The sequence below is a fragment of the Pholcus phalangioides genome, unplaced genomic scaffold, assembly GCF_987345545.1.
Source record: "Pholcus phalangioides strain wild (caught in Gottingen) unplaced genomic scaffold, Ppha-v1.0 ptg000011l_1, whole genome shotgun sequence".
Lineage (NCBI taxonomy): Eukaryota > Metazoa > Arthropoda > Arachnida > Araneae > Pholcidae > Pholcus > Pholcus phalangioides.
The window spans coordinates 12,313,028-12,330,042 of record NW_028301604.1 but is presented as its reverse complement, the minus strand read 5'-3'; the positions used below and the strand labels follow the sequence as shown (position 1 = coordinate 12,330,042).

General features: G+C 33.2%; 1 protein-coding gene across 2 annotated transcripts; it reads right to left on the bottom strand.

Annotated features, from left to right (window-relative positions):
- Positions 1-16,697, bottom strand: LOC149080073 (uncharacterized). Of its 2 annotated transcripts, none has more exons than XM_089239033.1 (5): positions 16,589-16,697; positions 12,463-12,572; positions 9,727-9,875; positions 7,084-7,187; positions 1-2,597 (listed from the first exon to the last, which is right to left on the bottom strand). In XM_089239033.1, the coding sequence occupies exons 1-5, from the start codon at positions 16,640-16,642 to the stop codon at positions 366-368; spliced, it is 2,649 nt and encodes an 882-aa protein (XP_089095159.1). In that variant the 5' UTR covers positions 16,643-16,697; the 3' UTR covers positions 1-365. The 2 variants fall into 2 exon arrangements, with proteins under 2 accessions (XP_089095159.1, XP_089095160.1); XM_089239034.1 differs by having other exon boundaries at positions 7-2,597; positions 16,496-16,616.
- Positions 16,698-17,015: the final 318 nt, after the last annotated feature.

Sequence of the window (17,015 nt, the reverse complement as noted above, 5' to 3'; positions counted from 1 at the left end):
GCTTAGTGTGTGTTTTATTATTGCTCAATGCACGAGAATTAATGCTAGAATGAATGCAATCAGATAATTTTTTAATTAAAATCTCAGCAAATATGTTCTTTTGAAATATTTAGAAAAAAAATTTTCTATGGTGTCAAAGTCCATTTCATGTTCATCTTTTTGTCATAAATCAAGTTTGGCACTCTAACACACCTCAAAAATTACATTGAATGTAATATACATAGAAAGACATAGTAGCATATCTTTAGCCTAACAAAAAATACTGCTCTGTGATATAAATATGAAAAATAAATATATTTTTTTAAACAGCCTCAACACACACACATAATATTTATACAAGGAATGTGAAACATGCGCTTCACATATCAAACATGAGGATCAGTTCCCCAATTGCTTTCAGACCAACCCATTTGTAAATATTCCCTGAATAAAGCTCGAGCCTGATGGAGAACTCTGTCCACATTATGTTTACGCACCATTTTATCGAAATGCATAGCTAATTCATTGTAATCCATATGACTTTTCATTATAATATCTCTATGCTGCAAAAGCAATGTAAGACACAAAAATAACATGAATGGATTACCACTCCCTAGTTCATAAGGAGGTGGAAGAGCAGATTTAGATGCTTTACTGCTGTATTCTAAGGCTTCTTCACAAGAGTTGGTCATGACAGATTTTGAGCTTTCTACTACAGAACTTGCAAAATCATCACTTTTCTCTACTGATTTATCATTGATTCCTTTCAAGTTCGTCTCAGATTTTGATTCATCACTATTACTAACTGATGCAAAACTGATTTGGTCACTTTCAGTTCTTCCGGAAGAACTGTCAGACAATGATTCAGAACTATCACTATCACAATGTTGTTGTTTGCCATCAATTCCTGGACTATGAACCAACCTGATAGGAATGACAGACTTTAAATGACAAGAACAGCCATCTACATCTTCAGATTCTTCATTTTCAAATATTTCACCATTGCAAGGCAAGTCTGATGGATTTCTTTCCTGATCTTCAAATCGTAGTAATTTTTTATCATCTGAGTTGCTGTAAGAATAATAAATAGGTTTCATGTTTCTATTCCCACTGGCAACAGGTTCTGGCACCTTCTTACGATGTTTTTTTGAAGATCCTAGCCTACATATTTGGTCAATTCCTGACAAATCACAAGTCCAGCTTTCAGAAGCATCATCTTCCAATGACTGATCCACATTTTGTCTTGCGACTACTGCTTCAATTGAAGACTGACAAAAATCAGGTGATCGTGGCGAGTCTAAATCTTCTGAATCAACTGTTATTGATCTTTGTAAAAATGAACAGGGTAATTGTCTATTGAGATTTTCCAATTCCATTCGTAGCTCTCTGGTCATAGAAGTTGTCATTGGAAGATAATCTTGAGGATCGTCCCCATTTGATTCAGAAAAACTATTTTGACGACTCAAAATTGTGCTGCTGGTTTCATGTTGGGCTAAGACAGAACCACATGTATTTTCATTACTTACAGACTGTAATGATGAACACTTCAGTTGACTAGATTCATTTTCGATTTCTTCAATATTGAGTTCTTCCTTAGTTTCATGATCAGGTATTTGAGAATCTTCTTTTTCCTTGCTACATTCACTTACTAAACCTCGAATGGATGATGCTGAGTTCTGTTTGCGAATAGCCCTGACTTTGGTATATGGATTTTCTCTAGTTTTGAAACGAGGTGATGGCATTGATGATGTATTGTATGAATAGAGTTCTTCAAACAATACAAGTTCTTTCTCAGGAGGTGAAGGAGGTATTGAACTCCATAAAACTTCTAACATTCGTAGGGCATCTTCAAAAGCAAATTCTCTTTTCAATTCTAGCAAAAGCCATCGATAGCAGAATAACAAATCATCAGCACCTTGATTTTTGAGGTACGTAAAAAACTGTGGGTCATAATGTTGCAAAAGTTCGGACAACTGTTGAAAATTTGAAGACATCATTTTTCCATCCAACTGAAAATTTGGTTTTAATCGTTCCATAAGAGCACAAAAACAGACATAAGCATGTGCTTCATCTTTCATTGTCACTAAAATTGGTGATGCTAAATCACTCATTCCTTGACAATATGAAACACTTGGGTGATTCAAGGCATAAGTAATAAGGATATTAAAAAGAGAAACAACATTCTTGTTATCATCAGATCCTGCATAGAACTTATGAGTTCTGTCGGTGCGAAGAACATCTTTTCTAACCATACTAGTAATGTAACGAATCTCCTCAGTCACATTACCACTTGCAACTATGTCTTGCCAGGTTTGTCGTAATTTTTCATATTCACATGACATTTTTTTCATATAAGATATGCGTTCTTTAGCTGTCAACCCTGAAGGATACACATTTAATATGTGCTTCCACACAACTTTTCGTAATGAAGGCTCTATTCCACCTTGATAAACTGACAGACGTAATTGTCTGGGCTTTGCTAGGCGTCCTTCGACATCTAAGAAATTGTGGAATTCAGTATCTCCCATGGGAGACTTGGGAGGCTTGTATTGTTCTAAATTATTCTCACCATCTCCAAAGTTGAAGGCTCTTTGAACCATATTAATAGTTTTTTCCATCTGAAAATCATAATATATATTGTTAATTCAACTAGCTGTAACTTAGTTTAACCTTCCGTCGGGCACAACCAGCCTGACAGGCACAGTTCGAAGGTTTATGTTCCCACCTCCACTCATAGTAAAATGTCTTTTAAGGTTTTATGAATAATAAATGTTTTTTTTGCAACAAATTTCTTTCTTCCTTTTTTTGTCTAAACATCCCCATGGAGGTCATTACTTTTAAAATACTAAAATTAATATGTATAAATTTGCAATTGTTTTACCTGCACCCATCAGGAGCATTGCACCCAAACTCATTGGTTCCAATATAGTGCCCGACAGAGGATTAAGATTCATATATATGAAAACTCAACACATAATAATAATGATTAAAAAAATTTGGGTACTTTTAAAACGCTTCATTTCAATCTGATGGGGCGGGGGACCCAAAAAAATTAAATGATTTTTAGTTTTAATAAAAAGCTCTCTCCTAATACAATACCGATTTAAAAAAATCAGTTATGTCATCTTTTTTGATTAGCATTACACTACCATACTCTAAATTAGAGAAAACACAAAAATGATTAACATAATTAATAATCATGGCAATGATACACTATGAAACATAACTGCTATCTTAGTAGAATGAGAATTAGGGAAATTTTTGCATGAATCCAAATTCTTCAAGAAAAAAAACTTACCACCCAGACAAACATAAGAGATTTTTATAAACACGATTACTCAAAATTTCTATGGTTTTCTCCTAATTATGAGAATTTTTTTTTTTGGCTTCAAAAGTAGGAATTTTTCCCAATTATGGTAAAAAAGTCAGGAGCTAGGACAAGAAATAAAATCAAAGAGACTTGACAGCTATGATGAAATACAAAATTATGATCTCTCATATAAATAACAGAAATATCATATACAGTTGAATCCGCTTATAACCAGGAGTTCATTTCAGCGAAAATACTCATTAAATCCGGTCATTCGCTAAATCTGTTTTCAAGTAAAACAACACAAAATTCCTAAAACTAACTGCGAGTTAGTATATACAGGGTGCATAGCTAGCTCTTTTCATCACAAATTACGGGAAAACTGTTGATCTCGAAGGCATACTTTCAATTAGGAAAAGTATCCAAATAATGTGTAGAACTCAAGATGTATCACCCAAGTAGCAAGTTATTAAAATAAAAAATAACTTTTTATATAGACACCCTGTCCACAAAAACCCAATGAGATAGTTGTTGTCCTGTCTCTCCTGAGGCGAGCAAAAATTTTCATGTTCAAAAGTGCAATGTTCACTGAGATATTTGAATTCAAAAACTGAAAAGTTGGGAAAGAACAGCATGAATGGACACCACATCTTTCCCTTGCTTATGCTGTTTCTTTTCCAACTTCTTTGATTTTTGAATTCAAATATCTCATCGAATATTGCAATTAAAAACATGGAATTTGTTTTTGCCTAGTGAGAGACAAGGCAACAACTTTCTGAGATGTCTGCATAAAAAGTTAACTTTCATGATAATAACTATACAACCCTTCTTGCAATATGAATGCCTTATCTGAGGTTTACACGTTTATTTACATAGTTTTATATTGGAAGTCTGTGGCTAGTATTAATGGTTCTCCAGTAATTCGCAGCAAGAGAAGTTAGCTATGCACCCTGTATTTGACTATATTAATATTTGATGCATAAAACATTTTTCTTTACCGTTTTCCAGTAACTTGATGTGAATTTTTTTAACTTTGACAGTGAAAACTTTGATTTTCGCCATCCCTCACCCCAAAAAAAATAAAGAATACACCACACAGGAAAGGAAAAATTCTACTGATGATCCTCACACCCAAACATATGGGATCTCTATTGGAAGTCGAGCAAGAATTGATGAATTGATCATTTGATTTTAAATTTTGATTGGTTAGTTATTTATCTTCATTTTCCACGCTGATTCCTCCCTTCTAAATGAAGTACTGCTATTCCTGCATGTTGACAACAAACCTAAAGGGGTAATAAACCTTTTGTTGAACAATTTTATTGATAGTCATCCCTCATGAAAAAGTAAAGCTCTCATAATCTTCATATTGTGAGTGTGGTGGAAGAAACTCAGTTTTGTTGTCCTTGGATTTTTTTTTTCATTTTCTCTTACATTTTTGTATTTGTTTTTAAGGTTTTCTTTTGAATCTCTTCTTAAATCCAAGCTACCATAAAAAACTGGCTCCCTAAAAATGACAGAATTGCTGTACAAACTGTACATTATTGCTGTAATTGCTGTACATTGTATCAAACAAAATGTATTAATTTGTGTATTATATCCAGACTCATTAAAAAGCAGCTAGTTATAAGAGGGTCCAAATGTATTTCTTTTAAGAAATGTAAAAGTGTGTCACCAAATATTTTTGGTTCCCAACAAAAGAAAATAATGAATCAGAAATAAGTGAATATTGTTGCCATGAAATACTGACTGGGTGCTCCCAAAAAGATAATTTTCTTAAAGCTACAAATTTATAAATTCATCACCGAAAAAATAGGTCAAAAGCAAAAAAAAATTAACACTACACCATAGAACTCAAAAAGTGTTTTAAGGGGATTAGGATCGAATGTTTTTTTTTTCTTTTTCATAACATTTTGAGATCAAAGATAACATTTACCTAATGCAGCAGTTAAGATTGACTGAAAATAATAATGTTAAAAGAATCGCAGTTGCTATAAAAACTAAACTATTGCTAATATGTACATATATGGGGATCAAGTATTTTCTGAACATTTTTCACAGTATGTCAATGACTGGAAGAAAAAAATTTTGAGGCTATTGAAAAACTATTGACAGATTTCAATTATTTTGCTACAGCAGCTCCAATTTTTTTTACAATTGGTCAGTGGTCTAGTGGTCATAGTGACAGACTTGCATAGCAAGGATCTGGGTACGAACCCCACAGTCGCCACAGTGGTGTCGGCTGAAGTTGGTTTCCTGTGGCTCCCAACTTCAGGGCACAAATGTGAGCTGATCTCCCCATTAAAAAGTCTCTCCACAGAAAGCACAACAGGCCTACAATGATAAATTATTTAATAATCACACTTCACTCATAGTTAGAAAAACTGGTGGCAGATCACAGCACTACACATAACAAGCATTACACAGAAACAAACTTCACGTCAGGTTTCACTACACGTACACGCATATTCCAACATGTACCAATTCATTAGAGGTTCCGTAGAGGAATATGCACAGGTGCATGTGTGGTTTAGTAGCTCTTTGCCCAGTATTGTATACATTGTTTATGCCTCTGCGTGCCATGGGAGGAGATACGGGAAAGGGACCTCAGCATCAAAGGTGGAGTGGACTGATACAAATACAACGAGGTGGCTGAGAAAAAGATGTCCATAATAAATATGGATAGAATATATTTCAAAAATACAGCAACCCAATTAAAAATGCAATTACAAAAAATATATATACATGATGAAATATTATACAATACCCATAAGAATATGTATGATCTAATGTATATGCGTATATATATGAATTGACATCTCATCATCATTGTGCCCCCAGCGATAATGACCGTGTCCCCCCCCCAGACTTTCAACTCTATCTCCACCTATGCTGCATGCCCTAAAAATACAGAAGACAATGGAATGTTATTGGGTAGCATCAGAATCACCAAACCTAGAATAGGCATATGTATCCAACTGCTTTGTAATGCAAACTGTTGTTTCACCTATATACAAAATGTGCACTATAATTTTGAATGATGACTGCTAGTTACTGTCCAAGACTGTGAAAAGTATATACAAAATTATTTTTTCCATCCAGACAGAAGTTTTTAATGACTACTCTACTTGTTGAACTCTCAGATTAAGCAAAAAAAAAAATTAATAAACGAAATATATGGTCCACATACCTAACCCATAAATAACATTAAAAATGGTACAATTTCTGCTTTGGCAGACTCATTGTAATCTACAACATTTGTACTATTTGGCAATATATCAATGATTCCCTGCTCAGTTAAAACCAATTACACGAATTTTGTAGATAGGATTTAGTAGGAAAAGTAGAACAAAAACTAGAAAGTAAGACAAAACCGAGAAAGTAGGGCAAAGGTAGGACGTTTTCCCAAAAAGTAGGACGAGTGGGAGCCCAGTAAAAAGCTTACAGACTTCCATCATTCATGTCATTTTCTACTTTCGAAAATTTTTTTCAGGATTGAAAACATTAGAATTAAATTTCAAAAAAACTTTATATATACAAATAAACTAAAAATATATAATGCAAGAGATACTGTATAAGCAAAAAAAAAAGAAAAAAGATTAATAGACTTGTTTGTTATTTTTTAATTAATTCACAGATTTTCAAGGATTACTTTATTTTTAATTTTGCAACAACTTTGTTCAGTTTTTACAGATTAACAATATGCATTTACTTCTTTTTGGGAGAGTGAATTTGACAAAGATGATGTAAAAAAATATACAGGTATTATAAAAAAAGTTGGAAAAAAATCATACATGATTACGGATTGTTCCTGTAATTGAGGATCGCTCAGGAAAAAAACTTGTACCACTATTCTGAGTAGCATCTGTGGGTACCATGAGATCCCAGTCTTCTAAACCTTGGAAGAAATATTATAGAAAATGTTGAATCAATGAAAAACAAAGCTATATGAATACAAATAATGTGTTATATAAATAGAAATATTAAAGATATTTTTTATATTTACACAAACTAGTGGGCACAAAAAAAAAAAGACTAATTTATTTCATTCAACTTTTTTTGGAAAACTGAAACCTGACTGCAGCATACTAATTCAAACACATAATGTGTACTTGTTAAAAAGTGTAGATGTTTCAAAAAGAATGTATAAAAATCTTTCCAGAACTTCAGCATTACTATCAAAAGTTAGTTTTTTTTATATACAGCCAGGCCTTGGTATAGCATTAAATCCTCAGAAATAAATAGAATGACTTTATAATCAATGCGACTTAATAACAAGTAGACTTAATTGGTCAATTACCTTTAAAAACTGATGTCACAAGGCAGGTTGATATTAAAAGATATAAATATTATATAGATCTCTGACTGTCACATTTCTTATCATTGGACCACTCTATAGGATCAGTCATTTTATGCATGGATGAGTTAGCTAGACACTCATAATTTATAGCTGATTCCAAATCACAATGCTTCCATTCACAGGAATTCAAATCAGAAATGTATTTAACTGCAGCAATTAACAGCATATTGGTGCACTGACCACTTTGCTGCTGGACAATTCTCATAAAAAAAGAATGTTCTTTAAAATATCTCAGCAAATAATATAGTGCACCATATAATTTCTTATGCTTTTGATACAGTGCATGATGACTGTCATGTAACTGTAAAATCCCGTGCACAAACTCAAAGATGTATTCATATGAACGAAGTACCATTACATTTTACTCAAGAAAGTACAGCTGACTTCTACCTGCAGCATATATTGGTGAGATATAAGTGTGCGACCAGTTTTGTGATGTTACAGCACATTATAACATGCCTAGTAATCAAACACAAAGACATTCACATGAATGGGGTACCATTGAATCTGGGCTACAAAAAATCTATTCATAGACAATATTTGAGTGAAGTAATGTTCAACGTTTCAAATTTGCAGCTGTTTATGGTACCCAGTTTTAAAGAGGTGATCATATCATTCTCATTCATGGAAAAAAATAGAATAAGAGCCATTCTCTGGGGGGGGGGGGGGTTAAAAGAGACAGCATCTTGAGATTGAAAAATTCAAAAACTTTTATCCCCTCACATTACACGAAGCATGGAACTGTTGAAATTCTATTGTGCTCGTTTTTAATTTCCTTCATATTATAATGCAATTTTTTTTCTTGCTGCACACAGACACTTTCCTACATAAAATTGCTGTAGCAAAAATGTTATTTAGATTGTAATTACAGTAGTCTCAATAATGTAGGAACAGAGACTACCTCAAATTACTGAAAACTTTATCTGAAAAACAGCTGTATGGTTCACCCCCTCAAAACGTATTACTTATTTTTTAACAAATACGGATGTAAATGGGTGCAGTTAACATATATTTAATTTAAAAACATCACACACCAATATGATTAATTTGAGTGTTGCAATTAAATAGCTGGGGTTGAGCATGAACACAGCAATTTAATTAATTGGGGCAGATTGATTTCTTTGGACATTTCAGTTTCTTCTCTAATTTATTATGTAGTGAAGCTATTAAGTCTTAGTCAAACTAAAAGTAAACGCATTCACGGAAAATATGAAACAAGATACATTCTTAAGTAAGGGGAGGGAGAATGAGTAAGATCATCTTGAGATTTGAGAATGAACTTCATAAAATTTCAGCTCATAACTAGAGTGACCATATGTCCCCTATTTCCCGGGACAGTACCGATGTTTTTACAAAAATGTCCCAGTTTTTCAAGTATTTTCAATGAAGCCAACTTGATCTTTTATTCTTCAAATCAACAATTACAATTTTCTTTCCAGCTCAGAAATTATATTACAATAGTTGTGACTACAAACAAGGATATTCATTTCACACACTTGTATTTTTTTTTTTAAATTCACTACAATTTGAAGTGATGCATCACTTCCACGATTGGTGACTTTTCTGTGATTTTAGCATGAGTTGGCGACTTTGCTTACTTTTGTTTTCAACAGATCAGGTATTTGCTATACTATACTTTACAATAGTCAAAGTTTATAAAATATTGGGTTCCCTCTTCAGTAGTAAAAAAATGAACACTAACCCTCCTCTGAACCCCGTTTACATACCACTAACTTATAGTTTTTACTGTTTTATAAATTCAAAAGTTTATAAACATGGTCGAAAAGTTATGTTTAAGTAATGAAGTATGTATTTTATTACATTTCTTTTTGAGTTTTTTTCTCTTCATTATAAGTGTGCTTATTAACTTGAACACAATTGGCCATTTACACATTATGAATATCAGTCAACTACATACTGTTTCAAGTCTATTTTCTTAATCAAATCATTATTTTGTCTGTGGCCCCCTTTGGCTTCCTCTTATCAATGTTAAACTTCACATAGATTTATAGATTATATCATCTCAATAAAGATAATACCAATAAGATACTGTAATATGAAAATTTTTTAACCTCACCTTCTTCGAAAGATTTCAAATCAACCTTCAATAGTAAGCAAGGTTCAGAAAACCCACGAAATGCATCTTCCAGATCCCAGTCTGAAAGCAATGGAATGTAAATATCTCTACCTTCTTCATCTTGAGCCAAGTAACTGATCGAAAATTCTCTGTTGATTAAAATTAAAAATGAGAAGTGTTAAAAAAGTGTGACTCCTATAAAATTAACTCTGAATTTGAACACAATAAGTATTAATTTGAACACTAAAATTATTTCAATAAAAAATGATTTTTCATCCACGCCAACGCTTTTTTCTTTTGTTTAACAAAAACTCAAAATTTATTGTGTGGAATCAGAGATCAATAATCATTAGAGGCCTGGAAGTTTAGGCATTAAAAATGGTCAAAATAGGCAGGCAAAAACACACTAAAAAAGGCATAATTTTTGAAAGGAAGAAAAAATAAATAAAAACAAAGGTATTAAGGGTCTAAAAACTAGCTGAAAAATCGATTGCATTTAATCCGTCTACTGTTTTAATTTTAGTTTCCAATAACTGCATTATTATCCAAGTTAAATTGATTTCAAGTTCAGTCAAATAAAATGTTAGTAGATCCTCAGAATTAGGCCAATTCCAGGGCCACCATTACCAGACGAGGAGTCAGTAGAGAAAATTATCTGTGGGGCTCACTCGAGTTGCGAATAATTCTTGTTTACTTGTTGCATTATATTTGGAATAATCATTATCCTTTCTATAGTTGAAACATGGCTATCTTTTTCTACTTTTGTAATATAACCACATATGAAAAACTCCTTCAAACAGGAGACCCTGTGTAGCCACATCTGTCACACCCTCTGAGGAAAACTTGTCAATTCAATTGAATACTAAATATGTATGTTTAATAAATATTCATGGTTGTTTGCAGTGCATTTATGGTGCAAAAAAAAAAAAATGAAATCAAAACATGCACCCCCCCCCCCCCAAAATTATGGCCTCTGAAATTCACTAATAAATTTTTAAACTATGTTAAAATAGGCATTTATGTCATGAAAATGTCAAAAAAGGCATTTTCCAAAAAGTTTGAAAATAGGCAACAAAAGACATTTATGGCATTTTGCCTGAACTTCCAGGCTCTAATAATCATTTTGTATCTTATTTGTTGGCTGAAGTTTTACTCAATTATATTTTCTAATGAGCCAGGTAATTATATAATAAAAGCAAATAGGCTTATCAAAAAAAGGGAAATGGGAGAAGTATTTAATACCTAATGCATCTTTTAGTTCTAGACAGTTTTCCTAGAATGCGGTTTGTACGTTCTCTAGTCCAATATTCTCTACCCTTTTTACAACTGCGGACAAGTGAAAATAGTTGAAACATTGAGACTGGTTAAAAAAGAAATGGGAGAAATTTTTTTCAAACGGCCAAAAAGTAAATAAATAAGGGAAATAACTTGAGGACCAGCAAAAAAAAAATAGATAAAAAGTAGGAATAAACTTTGGATTCGAAAAAAACACAAACAGGAGAAATGATTTGCAGACAGACAAAAAACATAGTGGAAATAATTTGAGGGCTGGCAAAAAGTACATAAATATGAGAAACAATGTACGGATTAGTCTACATACTGTTTATGTATTTCTTGCTATTTCATTTATTAAATCCCAACTTATATGTAGTAGCTACATGAATTGGGTAAAATGTTTCACAGACTAGGCACCGGTCTGCCAACCAGCTGTTGAAGAACACTGCTATCATTACATTTTGCAAAATTTTTTACGAATTGGCCGTAGTCTGAAATATACTAGCATTTCTGAGTCTCCTATGCTCCACACCTCCATTCTGTATACGTATCTAGCACTGAAACTTCAAGCTTTGGCCAATTTTTCTTGTTGCTTACTTTCTTAATTGGCCAGCTGAAGTTTAAACTAGTAGGAAATTTTCATTTTCAGTGGAACCTCATTTATATGAAATCCACAAATGATATGTGGATTTTTAAAAAAAAAAAAATTATATTAAGCGGTGTCATAATGTCATATCAATGTGAAAATCACACAATGGAAACTTCTTTGAAAAAATAACTTACTTCCCTCCATATACAACTCAAAAAAAGTATTAGAATAATTGTATGGTTTCAATTACATTTTAAATTGTTACATGAAACTCAAACTCAAATGATTTCAATGGGCTTTCCAAGAATAATGCTGTGGATATTAAAGAAAATCTAAACAGACATAGGTGGCCACATTTCAAATAATTTAAATGTTTCTTTGGGGCTCGCTATGTCTACTGAATTCTCAGAAAAGGTTGTTTGTCACATAATGTCCATTTTAAAATTGATATAGCCGGTCCAATGCTTATTTTTGTATCTGCCACTCTAGAGTTTAGAGCTTTTCTGATGACAATATGCGTGAAAAATATTTCAGTCATGTGTTTTTAAAATCTAAAAAAATTACATGGATCAAATTTGATGGATAGAAATACAGTTTTTCAAAGATTTGGAGTCCAAGTTGACATGAAAATATAAAATAATTTAGGTTGTAGGACAAATAAAAGATATTTCAACACTAAAATGATGGAGAAATCATGACTGAAGCAAACATTGTATAAATGTGAATGATATTGGTACATGTCGGAAAGTTTTGTGTGTATATTAATGACAACAGAGCATTTCATTACACACTGTCATGGACTATATATTGAAAACTATGGTAAATAAAAAACAATCATTTTTACATTACATAAATATGCAAAAAATTATCACCCTTTCATATCAAAAGCCCTTGCTAACAAACTTTGCAGAACTTCAAAAGAAGTAATCTGTGGATCCACGCTAAATTTTCTGTAATCTGGTGGCAACAGACCTTCATATTTCTAAAAAGAAAAAAGAAATCACAAAAAAATTTAGAAAAGGCAAAAAAAAAAAAGACAAATAACAGAGGGACGAGTTTCTCTTACTCTTAGGGGATTTCTCTTTCTCTCTCTCTCTTCTTATTTTAAGATGTTTCATAAAATAAAGTTGAACTTACCCACCCTATATAAAAATATGAAATATTCTTAATGGCATCTTACTCAGTGCCCAAAAACGAGAAAAACCCTAACATTCTCCCTATTGATAAGTCCCCTACTGAGCCTTAGTGATCTCTAAATGTTTCGCAGATCCCAGTGATCTGGAAATGTGTCACAGGCCGCTTACGTGCTCTAGACCTGTGTCGCACATCATAGAAGTAATCCGTGATCATGTTGCGGATCACTTAAGTAATCTTGGAATGCGCAGTGAGTAACTTGAGTGATGTAAAACTGCACTAGTGCTCTAAAACGGTGCCATGTCACTCAAGATATCTCTAAATGGGCTATGGATTGCTTAAGTGTTCTGGAACTGTGTCCCGGTCACTTAAGTGATCTGTGAATGTGCCACGGGCTTACTTGAGTGATCTGAAAATGTGCCAAAGGCTGCTTAAATGGTCTGGAATTGTGCCACAGGTCACTTAAGCAATCCGTAAATGTACCACTTAGTTCATTTTTACAAAATTACATTTGAGCCACATCATAACCCCAAGGGCCACATTTGGTCCACAGGCCAAGGGTTTACCATATATGGCTTAGAGGGTGGGTAGCAATGAATTTCTCAAAAAGAAATTTTGAGTTCTTAGCCTTCAAATAGCATGATCATCTGGGTCTCCCCCCCCCCCCCACACCCCACTACTGCATATGTCTCTGATCCCACCAATATGCGTTAGAAGGTAGGAAGCAGATCTGACAAAATTTTGCTGACAAGGGGGAAGGGGTCAGAGTTTTGCTGATGTTGGGGGGAGGGGGGTTAAAATTTGCTGACGCCCTAACTCGAAAATGGTTTGAGATAGGACAGGGTTAGTACGTTGTTTCATAATCCCCTTGAGCTCGTCTATCACCCCCTTTCGTTTGGCAGAATACATCGGATTCACCCTGTACATATATTTTTTATATCTTCATATATTAGAATGTGAAACATTTTTTTAAATTAGAATACAGAGAAACCTCCATATAACGATACTCAGCAGACTAAGAAAAAATACTGTTGTAGAGAGATCATTGTTATATAGAGAGGAAGCAGGCTAAAATTAGAGTGTAGAAATTTTCAAACAAGATTTGAAAAATATTGTTGTAGTAGGATTTATCATTATATCGGGTATTGCTATAGCAAGGTTTCACTGTATGTTGAAAGAAGAGAATGAATTTTTGTAATTTGCAAGAAATGATTGCGAATGGCGACTGCGGAACATAAGTGATGATTTTCAATGTTGTTAAGTTCAATGTTTCAATATCGGTTAGGCTTATTACACAAAAAATTTGTGTAAATGTTGCGTTGTCAGAGCATTAACATTTTGGAACTGCATAGATGTACAGATAAGGAGAAAAATAATTTGGTAAACAAAAATAGTAGATTACCGGTATCCAGGGCCCGATTTTGATTTCAGTGGGCCCTGGGCAAAGCAAAAATTGGTGGGGTGTCCTACAACTGGGGTCAAGATATTTGGGGTTAATCAGTAAATATATTTGTTTGAATTTGAGGGCCCCAAAAGGTCCACAGCAAATACCCCAATTGCCCATGTGTAAATCGGGCCCTGCCTGTATCATAAAACAATGCAAAATGATTTTGGTGCCCTCTCCCCACCAGAAGTTTTGTGACGCAGTGCCAAGCTGTTAATTTAAAAATATATTTCATAAATTATATAATATACATGATCACTTTTTGAAGGAGTTAGGTTACAAACTTAATAATATATATAATATATTTATGAAGCAAAAATGTCAATCATTTTTCTAAAATCACCTATTATTGGGGAAAAGAAAATTTTTTTAAATGTTTCTATGGACATGGAACAGTCCAGAAAACAGATTTTTTTTTTTTCAAATTTCTCAGTTCATATCGCTAAACTGAATGATCTTAAGAAGTAATAAAAGAAAAAAACAATGAAAATCAATCCAAATTTGAACTGTAAAAAAATAAACTTTATCAAGTCTCATATAACTTGAGGGATAAACATTTTTCTCAGAACGAGGAAGCCCTTTTATTCACTATCTTATTTTGGGAAGAAACATCAGACAACACACACACACACACACATATTACTATGAAAGTATAGCAGTCCTTAACCCATCCAATGTTTCTGACATAATATGACGTTGGAAGTTCTAAGGAAGAAATACAAACACTGCCCTTTTTCTTGCCGAGTTATTTGCACTAATATGAGATAAGAATGTAACCTTGAGAATTTCTCATGTGAGTAAATAAAACTAAATTTTTCACTTGAAATCTTCATTTCCCTTATTTTCTATGTCTTTGCATGGAGAGTTGTACATTAAAATAATTTCATAGAGAGGATTTAAAACTGACTAGTGCATGTTATCAAATTAAAAATGATAAAAGTACAATATGCAAAGCTGTGAAATTATTGAATATATTGGAGAGACTAATTCGGCATTGTATAGTTCACTAGCAGTTTATTGCATTATACAGTTGTCAGTCCATTATATTACACCCAATAGTTATTTTTTGACAAGATATTACATTTGAGAATAAATTTCTCATTTTGTATTTTTTAGTCAATAAACATTTCATTCCATGTCATTGATTTATACACGGTGCTAGAATCTAAATGCTCAGTTTAAGTGGAGGGGATTAAGGAGCATTATTATTAATTTTCACATTTTTATTCTTTCACAGATTTCCAGGGTAACAGCTAATACAAGCAGTGGCTTGACTTAATCACTTCTCATATTAACCAAGCTAGACTACTAATAAACTGTTTATGCATCTTATAAATCTGCGGGCCTGATTGCTCTCTGTAGAGAAACCTTTTTAAATGGGAGATTGGCTCGTATATGAGCCTTTAAGTTGGAAAATCAACTTCAGCCAACCACCCTTATTACATCAGCATAAGTGGTGATACCACCTTTACCCCCCACCTATGTTAATAATACAATTTTTCAGGGGGAGCGACCCCCTTCCAAACTTTTTAAGATAGAACTGCTTGCAATGAAAGAAATAGAAAAACTATGAAGGAAAGACTTCTTTCAGGATTTTATGCAGAGGTGTACTCAGAAAGAAAAGTCTACTAGTCTCTGCCAGGAATTGAACCCAATCCTCTGACAATCCTGGTAAGTGCACTATCAATATACACCACACGAGACATGAGCATTCCTTCCTTATTTACACTTTGGAGCATGACGTGTTCAAGAAGAGACATAGTATAGCCCACCCTCCTACAGCAAATGGCCCCAGGGTGACAAAAAAAAAATATCAAAAATCATCTCAAAGAGAAGAACTGTTGGCTCAATTGCAGTCACTCTTCTCACAAGAACAGTTCTCTGTCTAAGAGGCTCTGGTACATATATTGCAAGATATTGCTTATTTATCAAGTCAAAATTTATTAAATATAACTGCACTGCTCCATCTTGCAAAACACTCATAATACGAGACTTTCCTGCACTTGTCAGTGGGCTGAAACAAAACGTGAAATACTCTATCACGATTTTCAAACTGATATGCTAATACAGAATATTGATAAAATTGATCTATTAAATATGTAAAACAACACTAAAGTTATCAAAATAACAAACAAAAGCAAAATGATCGTTATTTTCAATAAAATTCTAAACTATTCCGTGTGCAATAAAAAATTTAAATTCCATTATACAGCTTTGAATCTTATAAAAGAAAAAGTTTACTTCCAAGTAAGTAACCATGTAATAAAATAGAAACTAAAAGCCAGATACAGCAGCAACCGCTAATAACACAATTAAAATCTTCCCACCTATAATTGAAACAGTGTCTTAATACTGAGAATAATTTGAAATAATCTAATATGAATTTTTTTATTAATTTCTAAAAGTTTTTCTTTGCATACTTTAACTTTGACACGAATCGCATCTCCTGCTGGAAAAGGTGAAATCGACGACATTTTCACTTCACACTAGTTCTAGTTTTTTACACTTAGGAGGAGAAATGGACATCATACGTTAGCTGACCACATTTCTCGAGAAAAATACGGAAAATTTGGTTCGGAAAATACGGGACATTGGTAATTGTCACCAAACAGTCGCCAAATTACAACGAAATTGCTAATTTTAGCACTAAAACTGTTCAAAGCTTTCTAAAATACCGCAAATAGTTGTTTTAAATCCCCAGGTTCAAAATGATTTTCAGAATAAGCTCGTTTGTGATCAAAGGCGTATCGAGAAGGACTTGGGGATCTGGTCCCCCCGTAATGTGAGAAAATGAGCGAAAAAAGAGAAAAAGATGGCCAAATCTATTGTTCTATCAATTTGGTCCCT